Source organism: Juglans microcarpa x Juglans regia, chromosome 2D, assembly GCF_004785595.1.
Source record: "Juglans microcarpa x Juglans regia isolate MS1-56 chromosome 2D, Jm3101_v1.0, whole genome shotgun sequence".
In the NCBI taxonomy this organism is placed as follows: Eukaryota; Viridiplantae; Streptophyta; class Magnoliopsida; order Fagales; family Juglandaceae; genus Juglans; species Juglans microcarpa x Juglans regia.
Genome location: NC_054596.1, coordinates 35,820,541 through 35,846,418, shown reverse-complemented (window position 1 = coordinate 35,846,418; position 25,878 = coordinate 35,820,541). Strand labels below are relative to the sequence as shown.

At 39.9% G+C, this 25,878-nt stretch overlaps 2 protein-coding genes and 2 pseudogenes across 2 annotated transcripts; all 4 read right to left on the bottom strand.

Annotated features, from left to right (window-relative positions):
* Positions 1 to 3,725: 3,725 nt before the first annotated feature.
* LOC121251099 (profilin-2-like) lies at positions 3,726 to 6,305 on the bottom strand. The gene is given in 4 exon segments (XM_041150419.1): positions 3,726 to 3,982; positions 3,985 to 4,084; positions 5,106 to 5,243; positions 5,900 to 6,305. Coding segments are annotated over 4 exon segments (399 nt in total). The 5' UTR covers positions 6,029 to 6,305; the 3' UTR covers positions 3,726 to 3,950.
* A 1,431-nt stretch (positions 6,306 to 7,736) lies between these two features.
* Positions 7,737 to 8,186, bottom strand: LOC121251046 (annotated as a pseudogene).
* A 393-nt stretch (positions 8,187 to 8,579) lies between these two features.
* Positions 8,580 to 15,292, bottom strand: LOC121249472 (annotated as a pseudogene).
* Positions 15,293 to 15,428: 136 nt separating this feature from the next.
* On the bottom strand, positions 15,429 to 16,722 carry LOC121251045 (pentatricopeptide repeat-containing protein At4g16470-like). The gene has a single exon (XM_041150347.1). The coding sequence runs from the start codon at positions 16,486 to 16,488 to the stop codon at positions 15,544 to 15,546; it is 945 nt and encodes a 314-aa protein (XP_041006281.1). The 5' UTR covers positions 16,489 to 16,722; the 3' UTR covers positions 15,429 to 15,543.
* Between the last annotated feature and the right edge of the window lie 9,156 nt (positions 16,723 to 25,878).

Genomic DNA, 25,878 nt, shown 5'->3' with positions numbered 1-25,878 from the left:
AAAAAAAAAAACAAATTGTCTTAAGCATAGCAAAATGCAACTAAAAAATATAACATAATTAAATGACAACAAATTGGATAGTTGCTACTTGCTACTTCAACTTCAAGCCGTCAACCTTCAATCTTCAATACTTGTCACGTTTGATTGTGTGCCCAACTCTATATACAAACATTAATAAATATTAATAATAGGAATAAAACATTAAATGTTAGTGAATTTGGTTTATAAAAAATACTAAAATTAAATTACAATGAAAACAAAGAAAATATTACCTGATTCTACTATGAAGCTCTCCACATTATCCATAGCGTCCCGGATATCAATGGTTGTTGCCGGATGTCTTAACCAATTTTGAGTACAAATCAGTGCCTCAACAGTTCTCGGAGCCAATGAACTCCGAAAAGGGTCAAGCAGACGACTTCTTGTACTAAATGCTGACTTGGATGCAACCGTAGAAACATGCATGACCAATAAGTTTCGTGCAAGAGTATAGGATAGTTAGCTTCTTTAATTTTCTACCAAGTCAACAAGTCAAATGATGTGGAGAGTGCCTCACAACCATCTGATAAATATCGATCTACTTCTGTTTTGACAATATTAGATCCCATGGCGGAAGATGCTTTATACCACTCGTAGAACCATTTGGTCTCAAGCTTGCCATCACCATCATTCATGGTTCTAGATGTCAGAGGGGGCACATGTTCTTGGGTACTCGTGGTGGAGCCGAATTCCGCATTATATTCTGCATACAAATCTTTCAATACCTGTTTCACACTCGACACCAACTCCTCAGCACGAAACTCATCATAAACTTTCCTCAAGTGGAAAGTAAGAAGTCCTAACTTGCTTTGTGGATCAAGCACAACTGCAATTAACATAAACAAGTTCAGCCTATCTAATGACCCCCAATACTTATCATACTTTGTTCTCATATTTATGGCCATACTCCATAAGCAACTATTAGGACTCTCGCTCAACTTTATCAACTCATTTTGGAGATCACAAATTTCCAGAAAACTGGTGTTGACTGTCACATATAAAGACCCAGAAAATCTATTAGTGGCATCATAAAACATCTCCAAAAATTTAACAAAAACCCTCACTGTCTCCCACTCCCTAGCTTTAGGAGGCCCCATGTGCCCAAACCCAAGGCCATCATCAAAGTAATAGAGGTAAATATAATCCTCACTCTCTATCCGCCTGAAAGCCTTCTCAAACTTCTCAGCCGCCTCCAACATCATATAAGTTGAGTTCCATCGTGTCTGTACATCAAGACACAATATTTTCTTACTCAATTTTTTCTTTTTTTGCACATCTCTTAAACTTGTCTAATCTTGCGGGAGATGAACGCACATATCTAACTGCATTTCTAACCATTGTGATGGCGTCATTACACTCCTTCAAACCCTCATTCACAATAAGATTCAATATATGAGCACAACATCTCATGTGCATATACTTACCCCCAACAAATTCCCACTAAAAAACTGTTTCAAATATGAAATTGTAGTATCATTTGAACTTGCATTATCAACTTTCACAGTAAATATTCTATCAATGCCCCAATCATACAAGCATGACTCAACATATCTCCCAATAGTTTCCCCTCGATGATTAGGAATTAAACAAAAGTTAATGATTTTTTTCTGCAATTTCCAATCTTTATCAATGAAGTGTGCAGTTAGACACATATAATTCAAATTTTGTATTGATGTCCATGTATCGGTGGTCAACGAAATCCTCATGCCACCATTTTTTAACACTTTTTTAAGTTTTCCCTTTTCACTTTCATACAATTTCATACAATCTCTTGCCACTGTGACACGACATGACACTTTAAACTGAGGTTCAAAAGACCAACACACTTTCTTAAATCTCTATCCTTCAACAACTCTAAATGGTAACTCATCGATAATAACCATCTTTGCAATCGCTAACCTCACAACATCTTCACTATATTTGTAGGTTATAAGACTCCTTAACATACCATCACTCTCTCCAACCCCTCCTCAGGTGTTACCTCACCTGTTAATATTTTTTGGTATCTATCCAAGGCCCACGTTTATGAGGATTTTTAAGACATGAAGGCAAATGGTTTTGCATTGTTGAAGTCTCATTCCTCTTTGAGTGGCAAGCATACGTCTTGCCACAATAATTACATTTAGCCTTTGGATCATCTATAGCACAACCCTCTACCTTCGTAAAATGGTCTCAAATAATAGATGGATCTTTCCCTTTTCGTTTCTTAGGTAATGGACAAGTAGAACTAGTAGGGGCACTAGGGGGTTTTGATGACTGGGTCTCCCTCACATCATCTCCCAAGTTAATGGTTGGTGTTGATGCATCAACATCAATCGGAGATGACGAAGAATCCATCTAATTATAAAACAAAACATAAATGTTACACGTTAATGCTTAATACGTTATCACGTACATTATAAAACATAGCAAACATCACGTACTTAATACGTTGTCAAGTACATTATCACAATAGCTAGTTTGCAACATAACAAACATCACAAGTCGAAGACTCTAATCTAAGTTTAGTTCATTCATCACATTTCATGCTTTAAATTCATTGATTCAAAGACTGGTAACAAAATAAAATTTCTAAACACAGCCCACAATTCTATCACAGACACACACACAAATTATCACACTGTAAGCATTTCGGGCCTTCGACATAAGCTAATTTCGGCATTGCTCCATCACACACGACACAATGTCAGTCACAAACCATAATATTTTTACTAAGCAAGGCAAAAACAGAGACTAAAGATTCGATATTTCATCTTCCTTCCAAAAAATTCCTCAAGAAATTAACAATAACAACTAAGCAAGGCAAAAACAGAAACTAAAGATTCGGTATTTTTACTTACAGTGGGATGTGGGCCGTGTGGGTCGTCGGCGACGAGAGAGGAGACATGGCTGTGGGTTGTCTGCGACAAGAGAGGAGAGAGGGATCGACGAGAGAGGGAGAGGGAGTCTGGGACTAGGAGGCTGGGAGTGGCTCACGAAGACGGTAGAACGAAATGAGAAAGGAGAAACAGCGCGCCGGGGGGGGGGGGGGGGGTTTCTAACCCTACCAAAAAACGATGCCGTTTGGTTGAGACCAAATGGCTCATAGGTTTAAGAACAAAACGACGCCGTTTTGTATAAGAAATATATTTAAAATATATATATGACATCGGTCGGTTCTTCGGTTCAGACCGGGTCTGAACTGCAAATTGAACTGGCCGACGTTGGTTTCGTTAATTTGCTACCGCCGGCTGACCGGTTCTTTGCCGGTTTCGGCCAGTTCTTGAATCCGGAGGTCGGTCTACGTCGGCGGCGGTCGGTCCGGCCAGTTTGTGTACAGCCCTATTAACAATCACGATTTTCAAAATCATACCCACATGTTCTTGCAACTTGCAATGCTGAGCCACATTCTTTAAACTTTCTGAAGCATCTAGGAAATTTATCGGCAAGAGTTCTAAAATCCAACGACTTTAGCAGTCCCGATGTTCTTTCATTTCAATCTATTCGCCCACTTCACCATTCACCAGTAGATAAGTCGCGAACTCAAAGGAGAGCACTTGAGATGCACAAGGAACTGCGCTTCTATTACAATTACCGTAAAACCACGCCGATAAGACTACATTTGGCCAAAGAACTCATAACATAATTATAGACAAATGAAAATGTGTGTGTGTGTGAGAGAGAGAGAGCACAAGAAGCCAGTATGATTACACCAAAAAAGAATTATAACATGTGGGGTGCAATTCAAACAACCAAACATAAAACAACCGTCTTAGTTCTCACAAGTTATTGTCTGCAGTAGCTTCACAGCCAATTTAAGGCTTGCAATGAAGAAGATGCAAACTTGGAACTGAAATGGGAAGGAAAAAATAGAAAATAGACAACAATTTAAGCCAAAAAGGAAACACTCAAAAGTGATGGTAGACCTTGGCCTACAGGCCCTGATCAGCGAGGTAATCCCCAACCTCTCAACCACCATGTTGCACTGCCCTGGTGTCACAGGTTCCTCATAGATGCCAAAAACTAGAGCTTGACCAGTCTTCTTTATAGTGATACCTCCAGATCCCTAATACAAAGCAAGAATTTCAATGAATAAACAAAGTCCACTCAAAGAGGTTACAGAAGATGAAAACTCAAAATGGTTAGGCTACTAATCCACATTTGGTGTGTAAATCACAGCTCTCCTGTCATCAATTTCGTGTAAGCTCCTTGTACCAAGCAATGATGTTTCAAATAAAAAAAGATGCAAACATCTAATACAAAGGCTTGGCTGCTGCTTTAAAATCAGTAAGCCAACACTTTCAGCTTTGCACATTGCTGCAATCATCATTCCCTAAAAGAGTTTCTGGTCAATCCCTAAGATCGAGTTCCTTTCTTGGGTTGGGATTGGGTGTTTATTGAAGTCCTAATCCTTGTGCATGTGTGCAAGAATTCACAATCTACAACTCATGCTATGCAACGTCCATGAACCTACAAACAATGGGCGGGTATGGGAGGCAATTTTGTAAGAAATGAGCATGGTATCTGTTGAAAATTGGATCCAGTTTTAATCGACACATGACACATGGAGTGCCTACATGGGCCAATGGAGTCAAAACTCAAGATAGAATAATCCTATTTTGATTAATCAGACAATGGGTGGAGTTACCTAATAACTCTCCACTAATTGAAGTGCCTGATTTCTTCCCATTAAAGGACTCTCACTATCCATAGAATAACCATCTTAACTAAAAATATTTATAAAAGGTCGTTTTTTTTTTTAGTTAAACAGATTTTCTTTTTTCATTTTTTTTATTTAAACTTATTTTTTAAATTTTTTTAGTTGAACTAATTTGTTTTGGTTAAACTGATTATTTTATTTTAAATAAATTTGAATCAAATTGTTGATGTGTAATTTAGGGGAAGGGGATACATGTCTGATTTTGATTTCAGGAGATGTTAATTACGAATTTTTAAGTTCTTAGGTATCAATATTGCTAATGTCAAATCGAAGTGTCTATTTGTAAATGGGCAAAAACAAGGTATTGAACATGCAATTAACCTTAAAAATCTTTGATAAAAGATATTTAAGTGTGTAATGTAATCACCTTCTTTCCGCGGATGACAGCTCCCGCCTCTCCCTGGATGACCATGTATTTAGCTCCCCCAATGTGCAAGCCTGTCGGAGCAAGATGACCCGGTTCCTCGAAATCCTTCAAGATGTCTGCGATCTCCTGAGGCTTAAACTGGAAATAAAATACCAAGACATCATACACGAAACGGATCGGAAGTTGTTCAAAGTGAACAATTAATGCATAGAGATCTAGCATTTTCCCAAGACCAAGACCAACGTGTTTGTCTATTCTTCTTGTTGAGGATCACCTCAAGAAAATTTTAAGACATACAAACTACAAACACATAACACAAAACAGCAATGCACCAGAACTGATCCAAAAGAGCCATCCATCTGATTTTTCAGACCACTTACCAGCAACCAGCGGATCTTGAATAAAATCAAATGAAAATGCATAGCATTTTGAAACTAATTTCACTCCTTTATGACAATATCATGATTCGTAAAATAAATTACCAACCAAAAACAAAAGGTGAGGAGCCAGCAGTGCAATTCATGCCGACACAATCTCCAAAGGATCGCAGATCGAACAGTTAAAATGGATCAAATGCCACGACAATAAAACCAAATTGTAATATTAATCACCGAACAACCCATGTATCGACAACATCAAGAGATAGAAGACGCCAAAACCACGTAACTATCTCCCTCGACAGACACAAAACAGATTCGATGATCAAAACCCATTTAAAAATGGATAAACAAATCCAAACCCAAGTCCCACTGTCTGATCACACAAAAATAGGTGCGAAAGTGAATAAAAGAGACCTGAGGGAAGGAAGAGCTCTGAGCCCAAATAGAGCCATCGTGGCCGACGATGGCAGCAGCGGCGAGGTGCTGGCCTTGCCCGTCAATATCGCACATCAAATGCTCATCCACGTAAGTTTGCCACGACATTTTCCTCTGTCTCTCTGTAGCTCTCTTCTTCTTCTTCTTCTTCTTCTTCGTAGGTGTGTTGTGGTGGAGCAGCTTGTTTGTTCTCTTGGTCTTGTGTTGGAACTGGTCTTCGAAAGGTGGTTAATTTGTTAAATAGAGAGAGAGAGAGAGAGAGAGAGAGAGTAGGGAGAGGATGGCGGGGGTGATGATGGGAATGGGGAACTCCGTTGGTGCCGTTCACGTCCCACCTTTCTTGTCGGAGTTTCGTTCATTCAATAATTTACGGCTCACTGTACGGAAAGAAGTAGACGAAAACTATACAAAAGAAAAAGAAAATGATTCAGACAGAATATTTTTTACAGTATTTTATATAATTATGTTTTAAATAAAAAATAACATCATTTTATAAAAATATAAAATAAAATTATTTTATAAAAATATTCTTATCTTATTATATTATTATAAAATATATTGTAAAAAAATATTGCATATATCATTATTCAAAAGAAAAAGATTAATGATAGGGAGACGGATGATCTCGGACGGACAGAGACACCGTAACATTAATTTTTTGGATAATTTTTTGATGCCGATACAATCCCATGCCTCATTGGAAAATAGTTGCACCCAAATGTGAAAATAGTGCTGATGGATATTTATTTGGAAAGGTCCAATATCGGAAAATTTATTGAAAAAAAAACAAACAAAACCTTTATACTTCTTCACTGCAATTTTCCTTGAAAAAATCAGAAGTTTCAATTCAGAAAATCAATTTCACTTGAGTCTCGTGTTAATTAAAGAAATGAGATAAAAGTTGAATAAAATATTATTAAAATATAATTTTTTAATATAATTTTTTTAAAAAATTTTAAAAAATTAAATTATTTATTATATTTTATTTAAAAGTTTAAAAAAATTATAATAATTAGACGAGATAATTTATAAAAACAAGACCGGTCTTAGTGCGTCTAGAGTGAAGTTACTGCACCCCAAAAAAAAGTTGAGCTTGTAGGAGATATTTATTCGGAATTCACTAATTTTGAGCCAGTCTGTCGTGCTAAACCCTTGCTATGATACATTTACATGGTAAAGGAAATTGAAATTATAAACTTTTGCATGGATTCGTCATTTGAGCCTTTCCCAACAACTACTACTTCCGTATATTTCCTTTCTGTTCAACAATATAATTCAACTTTAGAATTTCAGCTGAAGATAAAAAAAAGAAACTACATATTCATTTCAATAATGAATAATATAGTAAAGAGAAAAATTCAAGACCGGTCAGGTAAAGATATTTTTACACCCATCAATGAAAAGTTGACACGTAGGAGTTGTAGGAAAAAAAATAACTACTACCGCATGCAGAAAATTCCAACTCGTACACCAGAGTTCAGAACCCCTCTCTCTTTCACTCAGTTCGATCTCTCCATCTTTTTCCTCTCTTTCTCTCTCATTTCTCCACTCTCTCCTCAAGCTGGAGGATTATATCTCCACCCTCTCTTTCTTACCCTCCATTTTATTGTTTTTTCAATCAACAATGAACATTATATCATCCAGGTAGATCATGTTCACAAGCCAACTCAAAGAAATAAAAAAAAAAAAGGGACAAAAACTGCAAACACTCGCAAGACAATCTTAAGGATTTAAATAGAACATTCTTCCACCACCAACAGCAGAACATACTACTACCACTATACCCCTTGTAAAGGCGGATGAAAATGAAGATTGAGGTAAACTAGAAGGCCGCACATCATATTGTCAACCCTGTTCTCTTTTTTTTTTTTTTTGTTTTTAAAAAAGATAATTTTCATTAGGGTTTTTGGTGGAGACAGACTGATCACTTAGCCATCATCACCTTGACAAACTCCTCATAGTTTATTTGGCCATCACCATCACCATCTACATCGGCCTCCCTGATCATCTCATCGACTTCCTTGTCAGTGAGCTTCTCCTCGAGATTGGTCATTAGTGAAGTCAATGGTCCTATTGCCATCGGCATCAACCTCATTGATCATGTCCTGGAGCTCAGCTTCAGTTGGGTTCTGGCTGAGCGACCTCATCATAGTCCCAAGCTCCTTAGTAGTGATGCAACTGTCGCCTCTTGTTGAACAAGCTGAAGGCCTCCTTGAACTCGATCGGAGATCTGGTCATCTCAGTGAGTTGGTCCTCCATTCTTCTTCCTCATTCATGATGAAGTTGATTTTCACGATCTTTCTCATGGTTGGAGCATAATCATTTTGCAGGGACGTGGGGGGGGGGGGGGGGGGGGGAGGGGGGGAAGATCACGAAAACAATAAAAAATAAATGTAATCACCTACATGTGGGTGCAAACTAGATTTTGCTGAAATGTGTATATGGCAGCTACTGATTGGCGGGTGTAAAAGGAGACTACACACCCGATCGGCTGGTAGCTTCACTCTATAGTGAAATGCGAATGTCAGGACCCTTTAGCTGAAACCCTTAATTCTCAAGCACTATTTTTAGCGTGTCATTCAAAAAGAGAGAGATAAAGAATTTGAAACAAAGGGAGATAATTTGGTCCCTTGATAAAAGAGTAGAATTAATCACCAGGTCAGTACGCCTTCTCTCTGAAAGCCACACCAGTTGTTCTTTCTGGTTGTCCATGGCTAGTTGGCTGAGCTCCTATCTGCCACCTTGCAACTAGTTTATGTCTGTGAAAGTAGTAAAGGAAATTTGCAGAACGTACATTTTTCAAATGAAAAACCAAGCAATAACAGATAAATTGCAGCTCTTTTTTTTTTATAAGTAAAAATATTGTATATATCAAAAGGAAAAACCAAGTACACTGAATGTATACAAGAAAACATCTTGCCCAAAATGACCCAACAAGCCCCTAATGACCCAAAAAGTCTATAAAAAAACAACCCAAAGTACATCAGACCCGACCCCAATCTCTTGTTTCTCGTAGAACTAAAACTCTATCCGAACACCAACCCCAACACCTTGATTCCCATCTTCACAATGCCCTCCCTTTAGACTTTTCTCTAGTTGAACTACCACCCTTAGCGTTGTAGTTGATTGCCCAAAAAAGACGTTGTAACTCGCTACTTTTCTTGAAGCTTGATTTGGTTTCAAGTGTGCGGCTTACCTCGATCGCAGTAATTAATTCGTTAAATTGGTCTTCACGTCCTCCATGTGAAATTCTCAAGAACTGCTGAATCTCGTTAACTTTAGGCAAAATCCAATCCGCTATTGGAGGAAGAGAGACCAGGGGAGCCACAATATCCCCATCAAACTGCACTCCCAACTCTAAACATTCCTCTACACAAGGCACTAACGCCAAACCCATTGGTTCTCCAGTAACTCCATTGGTTCTCTCCAATGGTATCGGGGTCCCCATTGGAGATTCTGAGGTGACAGCAAGTCCTTTCACCTTTGGGTTGATAGTGGATCCTACACCTCCTTTAGACCTCGTCAATGCACCCTGTTCCTTCAACTTTGACGAGGGAGCCATAGTTTCTTCGGACCAAGGGTGTAATACCGACTATCGATTTATCATGTTTTACACGAGGCAAACGACATTCCATTACTGATGTCTCTAAGCCAATACCCGATGTAGACCCGGCTTCAAATAACCCAGATTTCCTTTTGACCCGCCATACTCTTCTGGATCTGGTTATAGGGACAGGGCCGAATCCGATCTTTCGTTTTCCTTTTTCCAAATTTAAAGAATTCGGGCCTATCATATTTCTTACCACCCAGTTGCCTCCAGCTGAAAGCCGGTCTATTTTCGTAGACAAGAAAGTTATCACTACCTTCAACTCGACAAGTTGGGTTTCCATCTCCTTTAGAGAATTATGCATCTCGACAAGCTGGTCCTGAGGCGTGATTGGCAGACCCCCCACACTCTGAACCCCCGAAGCATGTCCCGTCTTTAGAGCTGCCGCATAGGATTGCCTCGCCACCGAGGATGTACATGGGTCTTTATGCACCTCCAAGTTCTCCTTCCCTACCACACCACCTGCAACACCTTGTCCTTCCAAGCCGTCACTCCCTCTCTTGTCGAAGGAAAAATGACACAGCACCTCCCACATCCTTCTTCAGCCACTGCCCCCCTCTTCAGAAATGAAAATAAAATTCCTCCTCCCCCCACTACCATACTCCTCCACTGCCATATAACATCTGCGAGCATTCAACAATGTGCTATGAAACTGCATCGACCTTCCTAGACAGTGGAGAAAAAATCTTTTTTCTTATCCTTAGTACACGCTTCTATGGCCTTGGCCAGTCACTGTACTGTTGTTGAACCCAGAACCAACTCAGATATCACCCTTCGACTCCTTTCAGTAATGGCCAACATAGTCCCCTCCTTCACCAGTGTAAAGAATTTATATTCTATGACCAACTCCACAGAAGAACCCATACTGACCCACTCCTCTTCTTCAACAACCATTCATCATCTCAGAAAAACCAGATTAGAAATCCGTTCGGAGCTGTAAGCACTACAAAGTTGTCTGGACTCTAAGTCGTGCTCACTGTAAGCACTGCAGAGTTGTCTTTCTAGCTGCAAATCGTGCTCACAGGAGACGTCGGAGTACTCACCAGAGCCTTCAGAGACGACGTCATGACAAACGAAGCCTTCGGGAGGATTGCCAGAGTACTCTAAAGACCATATAGTGATATCTAGGACATCGAACGACCCTCAGCGAAGTCACCGAGGTCCATTGGCTTTATCTGTGACAATGGTGTGGTGTCTCGCCGACAAGGGTGGGTGGCGGCAAATCTGGTTCAGTAGGGTTTTCACGCTTCATAGTATTTTCTCTCTCCTCTGGACCAACGCCGAACGGCCCTTAGGAAAGTCGTCGGGGCCCGTCAGCTTTGTCTGTAACGTCAATGAGAGGTCACTCGCCGACAAGGGTAGCGGTGGTTTCCTTAGGGTTTTACATACGGAGAGGAAAAATTAGAATGTAAATATTGCATGCAGCTCTTAACAGCAATAGTAATCAATCCATTAACTCTTTTTCTTTTTGGTAAGTGAACGTTGCTCGTGTTTTCAATTCTAAAATTTTGCTATTTTTTTCTTTCCCGCAGGTTGGTGAGGTCTCATAATGGCTTCAAATTATGAACAAAAGGCTATATAAAATAAATAAATAAATAAAATAAAAAATGTAAGGATACACCCACATTGGAGTATTTAGTATGTTCCCACCAGCAAGTGGATGCAACACGGTCAAAAAGTAATAGGGATGTCCTGCAATGATTACCAACAGATCTGGCATAAATGTGAACCGAAAATAACATCCAAAGCAAGCATTGCCCATGGTAGATAAAATGCCTGCAACAAATAATATAGATGTTGCCTTCATGTGTGTCAGACAGTGAAAGACCTAGCCCAAACAGAAAGTTTGCAGTACAGGAACCCAACAATTGGTGAAATAAAACTACCTTAAGAGTCACAAGCCCATAAATGTTGACTTGTGCATTTGGGAACTCTCTACTCCAGATGTAGAGAAGCATGAACACAAGTGATATTCCTAAGAAAGGAGACCAAAATATGGGGATGGCTGATAATACCTAAAACACAAAAATGAATAAATGGCTAAAACAAATGAACCAATGTCAGTGTACGCATTTAAAGATAAAAAAGAGCTGATAGCGATGAAGATAATCTCACATACCAATAGTGAAAAGGCTCCAAATATCATCATCCACAAGAAATCTGTTGTCCACCTGTCAAATGGTCTGTTCTCAAGTTGAACTCCATATCTTGCTCTGTGCAATCAATCATTCACATGAAGCTGCAAGTGGATGAAAAGAACACCCCCAACCCCCTAAAATGTTGTAGGCCTCAAGTGATCGCTTAGCTTTTACACCAGCAATGGGGAGTGGCATAGTGAAAATTGATGCACCTTATTTAAAGTTCTTTGTAACTAGTACTTACATCATTCAAAGATGGATTCCAAAGTTGATAGAGAAATTGCCAAGGAAAAATAGTTTGTAATCATCAGCCTCCACACCTACAAGCGAATGTCAAGTTACCAAAGAGTTCTGCTGAGGGTGGCATAGGCATGTGTGGTATGCTTGGGTATGGGTGGGTGGGTATGTGAGGGTGTCGGTGTGTGTGGGGGGTGGGTGTGTGTGTGTGTGTGTGTGTGTGTGGGTCATTTGAGAATTTATTGGATTAGTTAAACCTAGGATTTTTTCATTTAACCTCTTTATTATGGGCATATTCATGGGTTCAACTTTATACCTCTATATAGCCCCTAACTTGGGGAAGGAGGGTGGTTCAAAATAATAAAAGTTGTTTTTTTTAATGGCAGCACTGAGATATCTATTGGATTTTCGAAATGGTCTTATGGGGAGATAGGTTTTTATAAATCCCAAAGCATCAAAAATAGCACTACTAAAAGTCTCTTGCGAAGTGGTTAGCATTTGCTTAGACATCGACATTAAGATACTCAAACTAACAATAACACGTGAAATAAACAAAGTCCAAAAAAATTCAATTTCCATTTAAGGCCATATAAGCCAATCTCAAATTAAAGGAAGGGAATCGACAGATTGGTAGATGCGATGACAGTTGTGAGGGGATTTTCCCCACTTCACAAAGCCCACTGGGTCTCGGCCTAACACCTGGCTCAAAGGCCACCAAGTCCGCATAAGGGGCAAAACATCTACCAGTAAAATGAGTCTAGCAGTCGACAAGACAGGTCAGCCTGACAGCCTACGGCCACGTTCAGAACCTAGAGACTAGCACAGAGTACAGCGGGAAATGCGGACAGCCCTTGATTCATCGATATCAGTTCATCTATGGATCATAAGGATATACACAAAGTCAGGAAACTACGCTGCATTAATGGCGCTACTACTAAGCTACACCCCACATTTATGGTGCCGTTTGAGAGCCACGCTGCATTAAAGGAATCTGACGGCAAACGGGGCACGAACTCTGTGGAAACAAAGACGATCTACACCTCCCCCAACCTATGGTATAAATAGCAAGCTCCAGGTACGAGAAAACTCTCTGATTCCTAGACTCTTTTACTTATTTACAAGCTTCCAAGAATATTTACTAACTTTGGCATTGGAGACTCCCCAGCCCCAAGGCTGCCCTCTCCTAGTTGCATTCTCTCCATCTTTTGAAGACCTATTTCGAAAAACCTGAGTTGTCGGGATTTGACTCAAAGGTGTGCGAAACAAGACGTTAACAACAGTAATGTTGCAGCTTGCTTGGTTTGGTTTTGGCTTGAGTGGGTTGAATGTTGAAGACTCGGATGAGATGTAGACTAGTACATTTTGGATTCGATTCTACCTAGGAGTTCCACTGAATTAATAGATATGTTCTGGCCAATGAGGTCGTGTATCTGAAGTTTACTTCCTATGAGTGGGTCTAAAGAGCCCTACCTTGAATGCTTTGTTTGATGGCGTGAAACTTTACCAAGGCAAGTCCTTCCGAACCCACCCCTAGGGAGTAAGGCCCCAAATACAAGACCCTATCCTCCAGGGGCATGTAACCCACTGGAAATCCTAGTGTGTAATCAAACCCATGATGTCTTAAAGGACGTTTGGACGTAAGATTTTCTAGAAAGTTTCTGAAACTTTTCAGAAAATTTAAAGAGTTTAAAGGATTTTGTAAAATTTGTGGAGTCTATTAAAAATGGGATTGAGAAAGTATTTTAGAGATGTTTTTATTGGGGTTTGAAAAGGTGGTTAGTCCCATTGAAAAGTATGAAGGGAAGAAAATTTTTGTGGGATGCTTTTTTATTATTATTTGGGTCTTGTGACTTAATGGATTAGATAAATTCTTCTAAAAAATAGAATAAAAAATAGAAGATAGAGTTTACAAACGAAGAGCAGATTCTGTCAACAGAATATGGTGATGTTAAAGTATGAAGTCCACAGAGATGAAAGACGTACCTGAAAATGTGTGAATACAAGCGTATAGGCTAGTGCAATATCTCGAGTATCAAATAGTCGAATCTAATAGACTGTAGTAGCCAACAGACAAAGTGTCCCATAAGCCTTAGTTATGGGTGGAAGAGATTTATAATATCTGAAATGGATGCCAACAATAAACCATACAACAGTTAAAAGAACCGGCCATTATAACCATTTATAAGATCTCAAATAAAAATATTTTTTTTTTTTTTACAAGTAACAAAGACAATTTTATTCAATTGAATGAAATAGGTGACGTCCATGTACATAGGAAGTATACAAAAAGAAAACACCTAAATACATTCTACGAAGCGGAAAACAACAGCAAATAAATGTAACCTTTGTTTTGTAATAGGACCGGTGCTGAATGAAAGAAAAAGAAAAATGGCATATTAGGCAATGCTGTTGTCCAGCCTTCAAGCTATATAGTCACTTGAAGCTATTTGCTGCCTACATGATGAGAACATGTATGCTATGCAAAGACAAACTTAAAGGCAAAAGGTTTGTGAAATAAATTGTGCTCAGCCTAACCAAGTGCAATACTTTTGCAAACAACAAATAAACCTGAGATATTGTGAAGTGCATTCAATCAATAAATGCAAATTATTTGGGGCTTTCCACTAATTTGCATCATCCTACTTTTTTTCCCCAAATCAAGAGGATGTGATTTATTGATTGTAGGGGCTTTCCACTAATCCCCCCTCATTTTACCTTTCCCAGTTACTTCCTGTCAATATCGAGCAAGTGGATTTGTAAATAACCTCACAACCCGTTTACTTCAGTTACCATCCCTCCTTCAGAAGAAGCAGTCTCTTCCAATTGCAATGCATAAGTCGGAAGATTAAAGCAAATGCAAATAACTTGAGTTTCAAAGATTATCAAAGTACATGCATATTCGGATTGTGCAACATCAATGTGTATCCCCTCACAATTTGTATACTTGAACAGATGCAAATGTTAACCATATGCAATATTGGTTTCACTAGCATCAAGTTAATATAGGGAGGACTTACAGCTTATATAAGAAAACGTTGAAGCGATTACCGATAAAAAAGAAATGTTTTGAGTGATAACATGTTGTACAAAGCGTCCCATGGCACTTTTGCAGTACTAGCAAAACAACCAGACCATTGACCTATATCCAAAAGGTCGAATATGGCATAGAACTAAACAACGTGGAACACATCTTGAAACAAAGTATATTACAATGAAAGACGGCTGCAATTTCCGACAAAAATAATACAAGACTTGTAATATCAAAATCACCAAAAAGGCTTATAATCAAAGGCCTGATTCGGGAACCAATAAAATTCAGCCAAAAAAAAAAAAAGAATTTGGGAAGGGAAAGAGAAGGTCAAGAGAGTATTACTCGGCAGGAGGCGACATTGTGGATCTGGAATGCTAGTTCAGATTTTCCGGTTGTTGTTACGAAGCAAATTCAAATATAAGACCTCCGTTTTGAATTGGTTGATACATACACATTGGAAAACTTGGAGAAAAAGAAAATAGAGATGGAAACACGTCCCAGAAGATTCTGAACATTAATTTGATGGAACACGTTTTTTGCAATTTTATAAGTTATATAAAAACAACTTGACATATAAACAAAATTCACAATGAAGAATAACTTAAATGATTCACATAGATGCAACACCACGTCTCTTCTCGTAAACCTTCTCAGCCACCCTCTCAGCCACCTCCACCTTCCCATGAATCCTACAAGCCCCCAACAAGGCCCCCCACAAAGCTTCATCAGGCTCCACCTCCATTTCTAAAATTAATTTCTCCGCTTCCTCGACCTGCCCCGCCCTTCCCACCATATCCACCATCGAAGTATAATGCTCTAGCCCTGGTCTCACTCCTAACCTCTTTTCTATCATCTCAAAATACTCCTTCCCCCTTTCTATCAACCCCCCATGACTACATGCTGTCAGGAGCACTGTAAAAGTGACACCATCTGGCCTCTCTCCTACCTCCACCATCCTATCAAACAACTCAAATACCTCATTAAACATTCCATTCATTCCATACCCTGCCATCATTGCGGACCAAGATATCTCATTCCTCACCGACATTTCATCGAACACCTTACGGGCATTGACCAAATCACCACACTTCGCATACATGGTAATCAATGCATTCGAATTCGTCGTATCTAAGGCGAATCCATTAACCAAAACTATCCCGTGTACCTGGCGGCCAAGTCTCAGAGCCGACAATCCAGCACAAGATTTGAGAACAGGAGGCAAGGTGTAGCGGTCAATGGACTTGCCAATAATGAGCATTTGGTGAAAGATGAATAGGGAATGAGAGAACAAACCAAGAGACGCATGGGCTCTGATAAGGGTGTTGAAGAGGAAGGTGGGCTGGCGAGTGGCGAAGGAGAAGAGCACATTGGCATGGTGTAATTGGGCACAAGAGGCATAAGAGGAGACGAGCTTGGTCCGTATGAAGTCGTGGTGGGAAATGCCAAGTATAATGGTCCGGCAATGAAGGCGTTTAAGGTTTTGGAGAGTTTTGGCGGGGGAGCAAGCGTCGAGTAGAGTGGCGTACAAGGGTATGATGTCAAGCGTGGCGGGCATTATCAATGCAAATGCCAAACAGGCTGAATTAACACGAGACAGTTGGGTGGAACAAGCGGTTTCTTCCTGAAAGTCCACAGCCTTTAATATAGCCACCCCATAGCCAAGCTGCTGAAAGAGCCAAGAAGAAGCACATTAGCCAGCGTTTCAAGCTCATGCATTCACCATCACGAGATAGAAGCATCTATACTACTACAAGAGCCATGAACTCTTCCGCAAATGATAATTGATGATCCTTTTAATTATTCTAATTTCATTATTTTATGGTGTCTATCAAATTTATATAATTTTTCAATCATCTATGCCATACTTAAGAATAGGGATGATGATTAAAAATATATACTTGGAAGAATTAAAATTACCATAAAATTTATTGATTGAATACTTGTTTATTGACCTAAAGAGAGCTATATATATCCATAATGTTTGATATTATGAGTATAATATCCCAAATTAAGTGTGAGAATGAAAGGAATAAAGTCTCATATTATTTAGGAGAGAAAAGTTCTTGGTTTTTATTATGATTTCAAAAGACTCGTATTCACTAATATTTTTTAATTATGAGCTTAGACGGAAACTGGGTTTTGGTTATCATTACAAATGGTATAAGATTTACATGCGAATTGGCTCGGTTTGGATTGAAAGGGACTCTCGACCTATCTAATTTAATTTTTCAAATCCCAAAACAATAATAATATTAAAAAATATATTTTAAAAATATATTATTTAATTTTTAACTATTATCTCAATTCATCTCATCTCATCTCATCTCAACTCAATATCCAAACCTAACCTTAATGTATGTTTTGACATCGAGCAACGACAAGAGGATAGAAAGAGATGAAACTCCATTGAGTGCCACAAGATCAAGTTTGTTGGTTCATGACTTCTTAGTTGGGTTTTAGAGAGAAACAAACTCAATACTAGAAAAAATAACAGACAATTGATGTCTCAATAATCTAGAAAGCACCCAACATTGTTTCGAGCTTTAAGAAATGTATGGTTAATGGAGAGGAACATTTGTCAAACAAAAACGCACCAATGTTGATGTTTTTAGGGTCAAATAACATCTGAAACCCATTAATCATCCTTATAATTAACTGTTCTTTGAATTCTGTAAAAATAATGCAGAGAGAAAACAGAGAGCAATTCTCTTTGAATTGCTTTCCAGCCTTTTTTTTTTTCTGAATAGATGTGCAATAGAATTATTGGAGCAATTCTTTTCGATTTAAAGTTTCTGCTCTATTTTCACCCCTTTCAACTTTACTTCTACTGTAAATTTTCATATTTTTTTTTTCACTGCCTTTGCATTATACTACTCTGTTGAGTTTGTTGTGGTTAAAAACCAATAATAGATTCAAGTGTACAATTACTCATGAGAAAACCCAATATCTTCTTGTTAAATCTCACAAACTGCAGATATCACAGCCCAAGAGTTGTAAATTGCAATGATTCCAAATAATCAAATTTCTTTTGTGGACAGGACCAGAACATAGACCTTCCTACAGTTACATGGTATTATTCTTGTATACCTAAATAGAATTAACATTGACAGCCGACGGGAGTTTTAAGGATGAATGACCTCAAAGGACATCGAGTTAATGCTTATCCCCACATAGAATTCTCAGAATTGGATGGAAGAATGAAATCAAAGAAATATGAAAAGAGAATCCTTCCCTTTTTTTTTATCCAAATTAAGTCAAGCCTCCAAGCTCCAAATGCCATATTCAGTAGTGTCCTTGTTAAGATTGATATCACGAAAGTACCAAAAGATGCAGAGCATCGAAATCTATTCTATATTACTTTAAACTTGTGTATACATCAAAGCAGAAAGAAAAAATCTATTCATCATCTCAACTCCCATCATCCTTTCATTATTCCATGATGTGACATTAGATGATAGGTTCATAAGTGAAATGTAATAAATAATTTCCAATCACCTAATGCTACATCATAAAAAGATGGAAGTTGAGATGATGAGTAGCATTATTCAAGCAGAAATGCTTTATATACAATGTATAATAGACGGGAAAGAAATATTTTAAATACCTAAGTAACAGAACTAACATGACTCTATTACTAAAAATGTAACTTATTAAAAACAGAAATAACAGAAACTAACGGAAACAATACTATCTCTAATAGTCCTAGCCACCCTTATGTACAACTTTCAATTGCTGAGCAACACCTACGCATAAAAGCAAGGCCCACCTGCTCTCTTCGAACTCCACCATTATGGTTTATGCTATATATCTTCTCCATTGAAAGGAAAAAGTCGAGAATAGTACTATTGTTTTCTCGATTTTAGACATTTTATAAATATATATATATATATATCTCATCAATGGAGAAGTGGGTTTCAATAATCACCCCATTCAGTTCATGAAGTTCAAAATAAATAAAATATAGAAAATGAGTCTAATAATGTTGACCCAATCTCATTTTTATTTCTTCATACCAAGATGTAATCATCGTCTTCAAATTCATTTTTCATGTTGTAATGCAAAGGAATACGAGGCTTTAACCCAATAAGAAGGGGGGGGGGGGGGGTTTGGAGGCGGATCTCAGCAGCAAGTGATGGCCTCATGCTTGCCACAAGTGGTACTGTTCAATCAGTCGGAATGATAGAATTTCTCTACGATACTACCGATTCATTCCAAGAGTTAAGCAGAAGAGAGAGAGAGAGAGAGAGAGAGAGTAACATGTGATGTGGACGCAGGAGAAGCAACGAGCAGTGGAACGAAGGCCTTGAAGTTAGAAGTCGGGAGTCAGAAGATGGAGAATGACGATGGAGAACGGCGACAGTGACTAGGGTTCCGCATGGCACAGTAGGGACTGGAAAAAAGAGAGATTTTTCAATTTCGATGGATTCGACGGGCTACATTGTTTAAAACCCGTTATTAATTTTTGACACGTTGAACCCGTATTTGATCGGGTTGGAAAACTCGGATGTCTCGGACAGATCGGGCTAAGGCCCTATATGCACATGCTTACTTGTCATCCCACACACCACACATCACATACCACACATTTTTTATTTATTTTTATTCTTTTTAAACTAATTGAGTTCTTCGACTCATCATTCATACACTATAAATTTAGTAAGAAACAAAATAAAAAATTATATATGATATGTGATGTGAAAATAATGAATAAAATTTTTTGTTTAAATAATAAAGAAAAGAAGAAGTTAGTGATATAATCATTATCCCAAATTATCCCTCCTAGGGTACTATTTCGGCCTTAAAATCTGATAAACAAGAATATATCACTTCATCTATTTCTCATCTATGTAGTAAAAAAAAAAAAAAAAAAAAACTCTTGAAAAATTCTCGTATATGCTTTATTCATTTATGAATTTGTTCTCATGTTAAAGTCCACCAAAGCATCCTCTTGCAACAATACAGCTACTCTTATTGCATATGGGTAGAATTTGGGATAGAGAGGGTGAAGTTTCCCGGGTTGCATTCTTGAAAAGACTTTATATATATATAGTAAGAACTTTCTATTTGAAATATGGACCAATTTTTTTGTTTTTGGTAAAATAGAGAATATCTTTAGTATAAACATAGAATATTTTACTCATTTAACCAAAATATCCATTGTTTTACTGCAAATAGATACTATCACTTTCAAGTGAAATAGTCAAAAGAATCTGTGAGGGGCCCGATCGCATGAGCCCAACCCACGTGGTATGGGTGGGCCTAAGGATAGCCCCATAAGACGAAAACGGTATGAGAGAATAGGATGGCCCGGGCTGGACTATGAATGGCGAGGTTGGCCCAAGAAGCCCACAAGGAAGCAGCAAGGTAACACGCGTGGGGCATGGGCCTGACATGTCTACCGGCTAACACTTCGCACACATAGGGTTAGAGACAACCCAGGTCATTGAGTACCGACGGCTGGACATGTCTGGAAGGTGAGGGCGCTAGACCAAGGTCACGCAGCATTTAATAAAGGACGGAGACAGGCATGCTACAACAAGGACCCGGGGATGTCAGCAATCGCCACGATCAAGGATGGATGGCCTGTCTCATGATAGGGAGTTGGTAGAGGACACGACCTGGGTACGAAGCGGCACTACCACGATCAGCCTGACAAGGGATTGCCCCTACCAGGTATAAATATCTTCCAATTGGGTGCAAAAAACTCTACACACATACATTGATTGGAAGCTCACACATATCACAAACTCATAACCCAAATTGACTTAGGCATCGAAGGTATCCCCCCACCACCCTGAGCCTTCATTTCCTCTTTACGCAGGAACAAATCAACCTAGGTGCGCGGAGTTGCTTGGGCTGTGAAACACATCAATAATGACACTGTTTGTGGGATTTATCATATAAAAGTATGTCCTTCGCATGTTGGCAACGATGCATTCCCAAACCTCGCGAAGAGAAGAATATCAGTTCAGAACAATGGAAGCGAGACTCATCGAAATGGGAGACACTATAAAGAGACTAATGGAGGAAGTGGGAGGCCTCCGGCAAGAAAATGACGCATTATGAAGAACCATCGAAGAATTGGTGGGAAGAGCAGAACCCAGCCACAATGAGCATGCAGACTCGTGACACGCACAAGAGATTGTTATGGCCGAAGAAGAAAGATGCAGGATGCACCTTGAGCTCCGAGAGGTTCAGGATATGTACGAGGAAATGGCTAAGCGATTGGGCACGTCATCCTCTATAGACCAACTTCTTATTAGCATGGACCTATCGTACATCGCGAAAGTCATGATTGTCCATTTCCCAACCAAGTTCAAGGTCCCCTAGAAGGAAGCATACGAAGGGTCCAAGGACTAACTAGAATACTTAGAGACGTTCAAGGCCCATGTGACCCTTCATGGATTCTCGAGAGAGGTCGTGTGCCGAGCTTTCCCATTGACGCTAAGGGGGGCAGTAAGAGCCTTGTTCGGATCCCTACCACCAAGGTCCGTTGACAGCTTTGATGAGTTGACCCGTCTTTTTCTAACGATATTTATGGCAAGCTGGAAAAGGAGACGCCCGACTGCCTACCTCCTAACGGTAAAGCAATATGATGACTAGAGCCTGAAATCGTACCTCTCCCGATTCAATCGAGAACATATGACCATGGACGACTAAGATGAGAAGATCACCCTAGCGACCCTATTAGGGGGGAACTAGCCACGAAACCCGTTCATGATCGAAATAGCACGAACTACCCTACGGGTCGAGCCGAAAACTTTATCAACGTCAAGGATACCCTCCAAGCTTTGACAGCCCCCCAGAGAACTGAGCTAGAGCAGGCAGATAGGAAAGCTAGGTAGAATAGCAGAGTGAACCGCGAGGGGAACAAGAAAGGCGCGCAGGAAGTCAAACGGAGGAATGAGGCACAGGCTCGAGCGCGTGTTGGACCGCGCGTGCTTGCAAGTATGGCCTTGGAGGTTGAACGCGCCCCAACTTGGAGGAAAAAGCCTTAACAGGATCAGGAAAGCCGTAAATACTGCACCTACCACCGGTCGGACTGGCACTAGACTGAGGACTGCTATACACTAAAATGGAGGATGGAAGAATTGGGTAGCCTGAAGGAACACCAATGTTTGAAATGCCAACACGACGAGCAAATGACCGCCTGAGGCCCCGGTGGAGCGAGAGCCCGAGGAGATAGAGGGCCAAAAGGGGGGCCCAAAAGAGCCCACGACGTCGAAGCCCGGTAAAGGCAAGTACCCAGATAGGCGAAATTGGCACAATCGCGGGGGGATATGTTAGAGGTGGCCCGCCTCATCAACATGAAGGGCCCACGCTCGCAAGGCTCGCTACGATGAAGTATTCAATACAGGGAGGGCCGCCTCTAGAACCAGGAGACACATGAGAAGAGCCACAATAGCTTTTAGGAAAAAGACGAAGAAGGCATCCTCCACCTGAATGACGATGCCCTGGTGGTCACCATACAGGTCGCCAACTTTGCGACACGAAGAGTCTTGGTTGACAACGGAAGCTCGATAGACATCCTATTCTGGGAAACCTTCGTCTGGATGGGAATCAGTCTGGACCGATTGCGCCCTGCCCAAATGCCACTCAAAGGTTTCATAGGAGACATCGTACAACCAATGGGAGTCATAACCCTAGCCATCCTAGTTGGGAAGGCCCCTAGAACTTCAGCTACAATGGTCGATTTCCTAGTGGCGAAGGCTCCATCCTCATACAACGAGATATTGGGCCGTTCAACCCTGAATAATCTGAAGGCGGTGACATGCATGTACCATCTCAAGATGAAATTCCCTACCGATGCAGGAGTGGGTGAGATCCGAGGTGAATGGGATGAGAGGTTGTCGAACCACCCTCACCGCCCACTTTGTCCAAATAGGATGACGTGGTTCGAGATGAGTAGGCATTGCGGTAGGCAGAGTCCAATGAGTCCTTGGAGCTGGTTTTTGTGGACTAGTAAATGGGGATCAAAATCGCTCTAGAGTTGGGGTAGGCCATGAAGCAACTCCTTATCGAACATCAAGATGTGTTTGTGTGGAGTCCCAAAGAAATGAAAAAATGCCCAAGATTGACAACCAATCATCGAGCATCACCTTTCTGTGGACCCCACAGCAAGGAAGATCAAGCAAAAACGTTGGAGCTTCAATGTGGAAAAGTATGCAGCCATAGCTAAAGAAGTAAACCACCTCCTCGCAGCTAGTTTTATCAGGGAGGTCCACTATCATGAGTGGTTGTCCAATGTAGTGCTAGTAAAAAATGTGAGCAAGAAGTAGAGGATGTGTATCAATTTCACCGACCTGAACAATGCCTACCTGAAGGATAGCTTCCGCTTGCTCTGCATCGACTTGATAATCGACTCAACGGTGGGCCACCGACTACTCAGTTTCATGGATGCATACTCAGGCTACAACCAAATCCGAAGGAGCCCAGATGATGAGGAGAAGATGGACTTCATCACCAACTGAGGACTCTACTGCTACAAGGTCATGTCGTTCGGCTTAAAAAATGCTAGCGCCACATACCAGTGGCTAGTCAACCAAATTTTCAAAGAACAAATTAGCCGGAATAAGGAGGTGTACGTAGACGACCTACTGGTCAAGAGCAAGAGACCCGAACAAAATTTGTCTGATCTCCTGGAAGCTTTCGCGATACTACGACGCTACCAAATGAAGCTCAACCCAGTTAAAGTGCGCCTTCAGAGTGGAGTCAGGAAAATTTTTGGACTTCATGTTCTACGAGCGGGGAATAAGGCCAACCCAGAGAAGGTTGAGGCAATAGTGGGAATGCCTCCCCCCCCCCCCTCCCCCCGGGCGATAACCTTCATGAAGTGCAGAGGCTCGCGGGATGGGTGGTGGCCTTAAACTGCTTCATCGCCCATTCGACCGACCGATACCTTCCTTTCTTCAAGGTCCTAAAGAAGGCATGAGAATGGGACGCCGACTACAACCAGGCGTTCAGGGACGTAAAGGAGTACCTGGCCCACTAGGCGTTTGGGGACCTAAAGGAGTACCAAGCCGGACAAGAACTTGATCATGTACCTAGCTGTATCGCCACACGCCGTGTCTACCATGATAATCTACAATCCAGAAGAGGGGCAACGACCCATCTATTACACGAGTCGGACGTTCCGTGGAGCTAAGGCCAGATACCCACGAATGGAGATGTTAGCATTTGTATTGGTGGTCGCCGCAAGAAGACTAAGGCCGTATTTTCATGCCCATCCGATAAAGGTGCTTATTGACATCCCCCTAAAAAAGATCTTGCAGAAGCCCGACATGTCTGGCCAGCTAATGTACAGGACAATCAAACTAAGAGTGTTCGATATAGAGTACATTCCCCACACAACGATCAAGGGTCAGGTGTTGGCAGATTTTGTAGCCGAGTTCACCGATTTTCTGGAAGAAATACAAGTTGCAACTCAGAGAAAGCCTTGTTAGGTCAACGTCAATGGCTCGTCCTATCGGGCTGGAGGGGGTGTAGGGGTGCGCATTGTTACCAAGCTCGGCGAGGAGCACAACTACGCAATAAAGCTCGCCTTCAAGACAACCAACAATGAAGCCGAATACAAGGCACTGCTAGCAGGAATGTTCGTGGCCAGGTTGTTGGGAGTCATCGAAGTTGAAGTAAGGGCCGATTCCCAAGTGGTTGTCAACCAAGTGTTGGGAGAATTCATTACGAAAGGTGAAAATTTGAAGAAGTATCTTCAACGGATGCGCAAGGAATGCGACCTCTTTCACTACTTCTGCATCCGGCCAGATTTGTCAACACAACATCAACAGAATCATATTCTCAATCTTTTATTTGTCAACATTGTATCCCACTTATGATCCCGACTTTGAGCAATAACTTGTGAGAATTTTTTTTTTTTGTCTGAAGCATGATACTATTTAAAATGGAAATGAAATAATTGTTATGCATATATTAGCTGGCTCTGAAACCACTCCAGCCAGATTACTTTATCTCCACCATAATGAAAAGTTCAGAGTCAAGACCCCTTAATTAAAATGAAGTCATCGATCTCTCTTTTATAGAGTACTTACCTAATCATTTACTCATCTGTGGGGGAGGAGGAAGCTGTGATCATCTTTAGTCTTACCTAATTGATCATTATATTGCGTGTTTCAGGGGGACCTAAACCACATTTTAATCATCCATTTTCTTCAACCAACACAACTTTATGTTTTTAAGTGGAAATAGAATAATGGTAAATAAAATAAAAAAAACCCAAATATTATTATTATTATTATTATTATTATTATTAGGTGCATTATAATAATAATAATAATTAAAAAAATGGCTGTGGGTCTACAAGGAAATAAAGTGGTGGAGCAAGCTGCCAATCTGAACACTAGGTAATATTAATTAATTATGAAATATTAGCCTGTCTGTCTGCCAACTTCATGCATGTTGATGTACGTTCATTATATGTATAGTCACATGATTTGCTTTTGCTTGCCTGGATGATCCATGCACATTGTAATCTTGCACAAAAATACAACCTGAGTGTCGTGTATTGTCCTTTTGTGTTGTTTGTAACGTACGTTAACAAAGTAAGAAAAAAACAAAAACATCGATGTTACGTGGCCTAGATTTGTGTTGGCTTTGGATCCACCGTGCATAATAGAAGTTCTTTTTGACTTCCTTGATATTATTGTCAGCATCGCTTATGTATTAACATCAATGAAAGATAAGTAAAAGACTACTGATAGTTTTAAATTATTTAATATCACATTAAATAATAATATAAAAATAATAAATATCACATTAAATAATAATATAAAAATAATAAATAAAAGGACGATAAATAACTATTTCTTTTTCACTTTTTAAATCTTGTTCTTGTTTAATTAAAGGATTATTAGAAGGCAAATGATATAAACTAGCCATGCACCCACGCGATCATGTATGGTTAATTTGGAGTAATATTGTTAATGCCTTA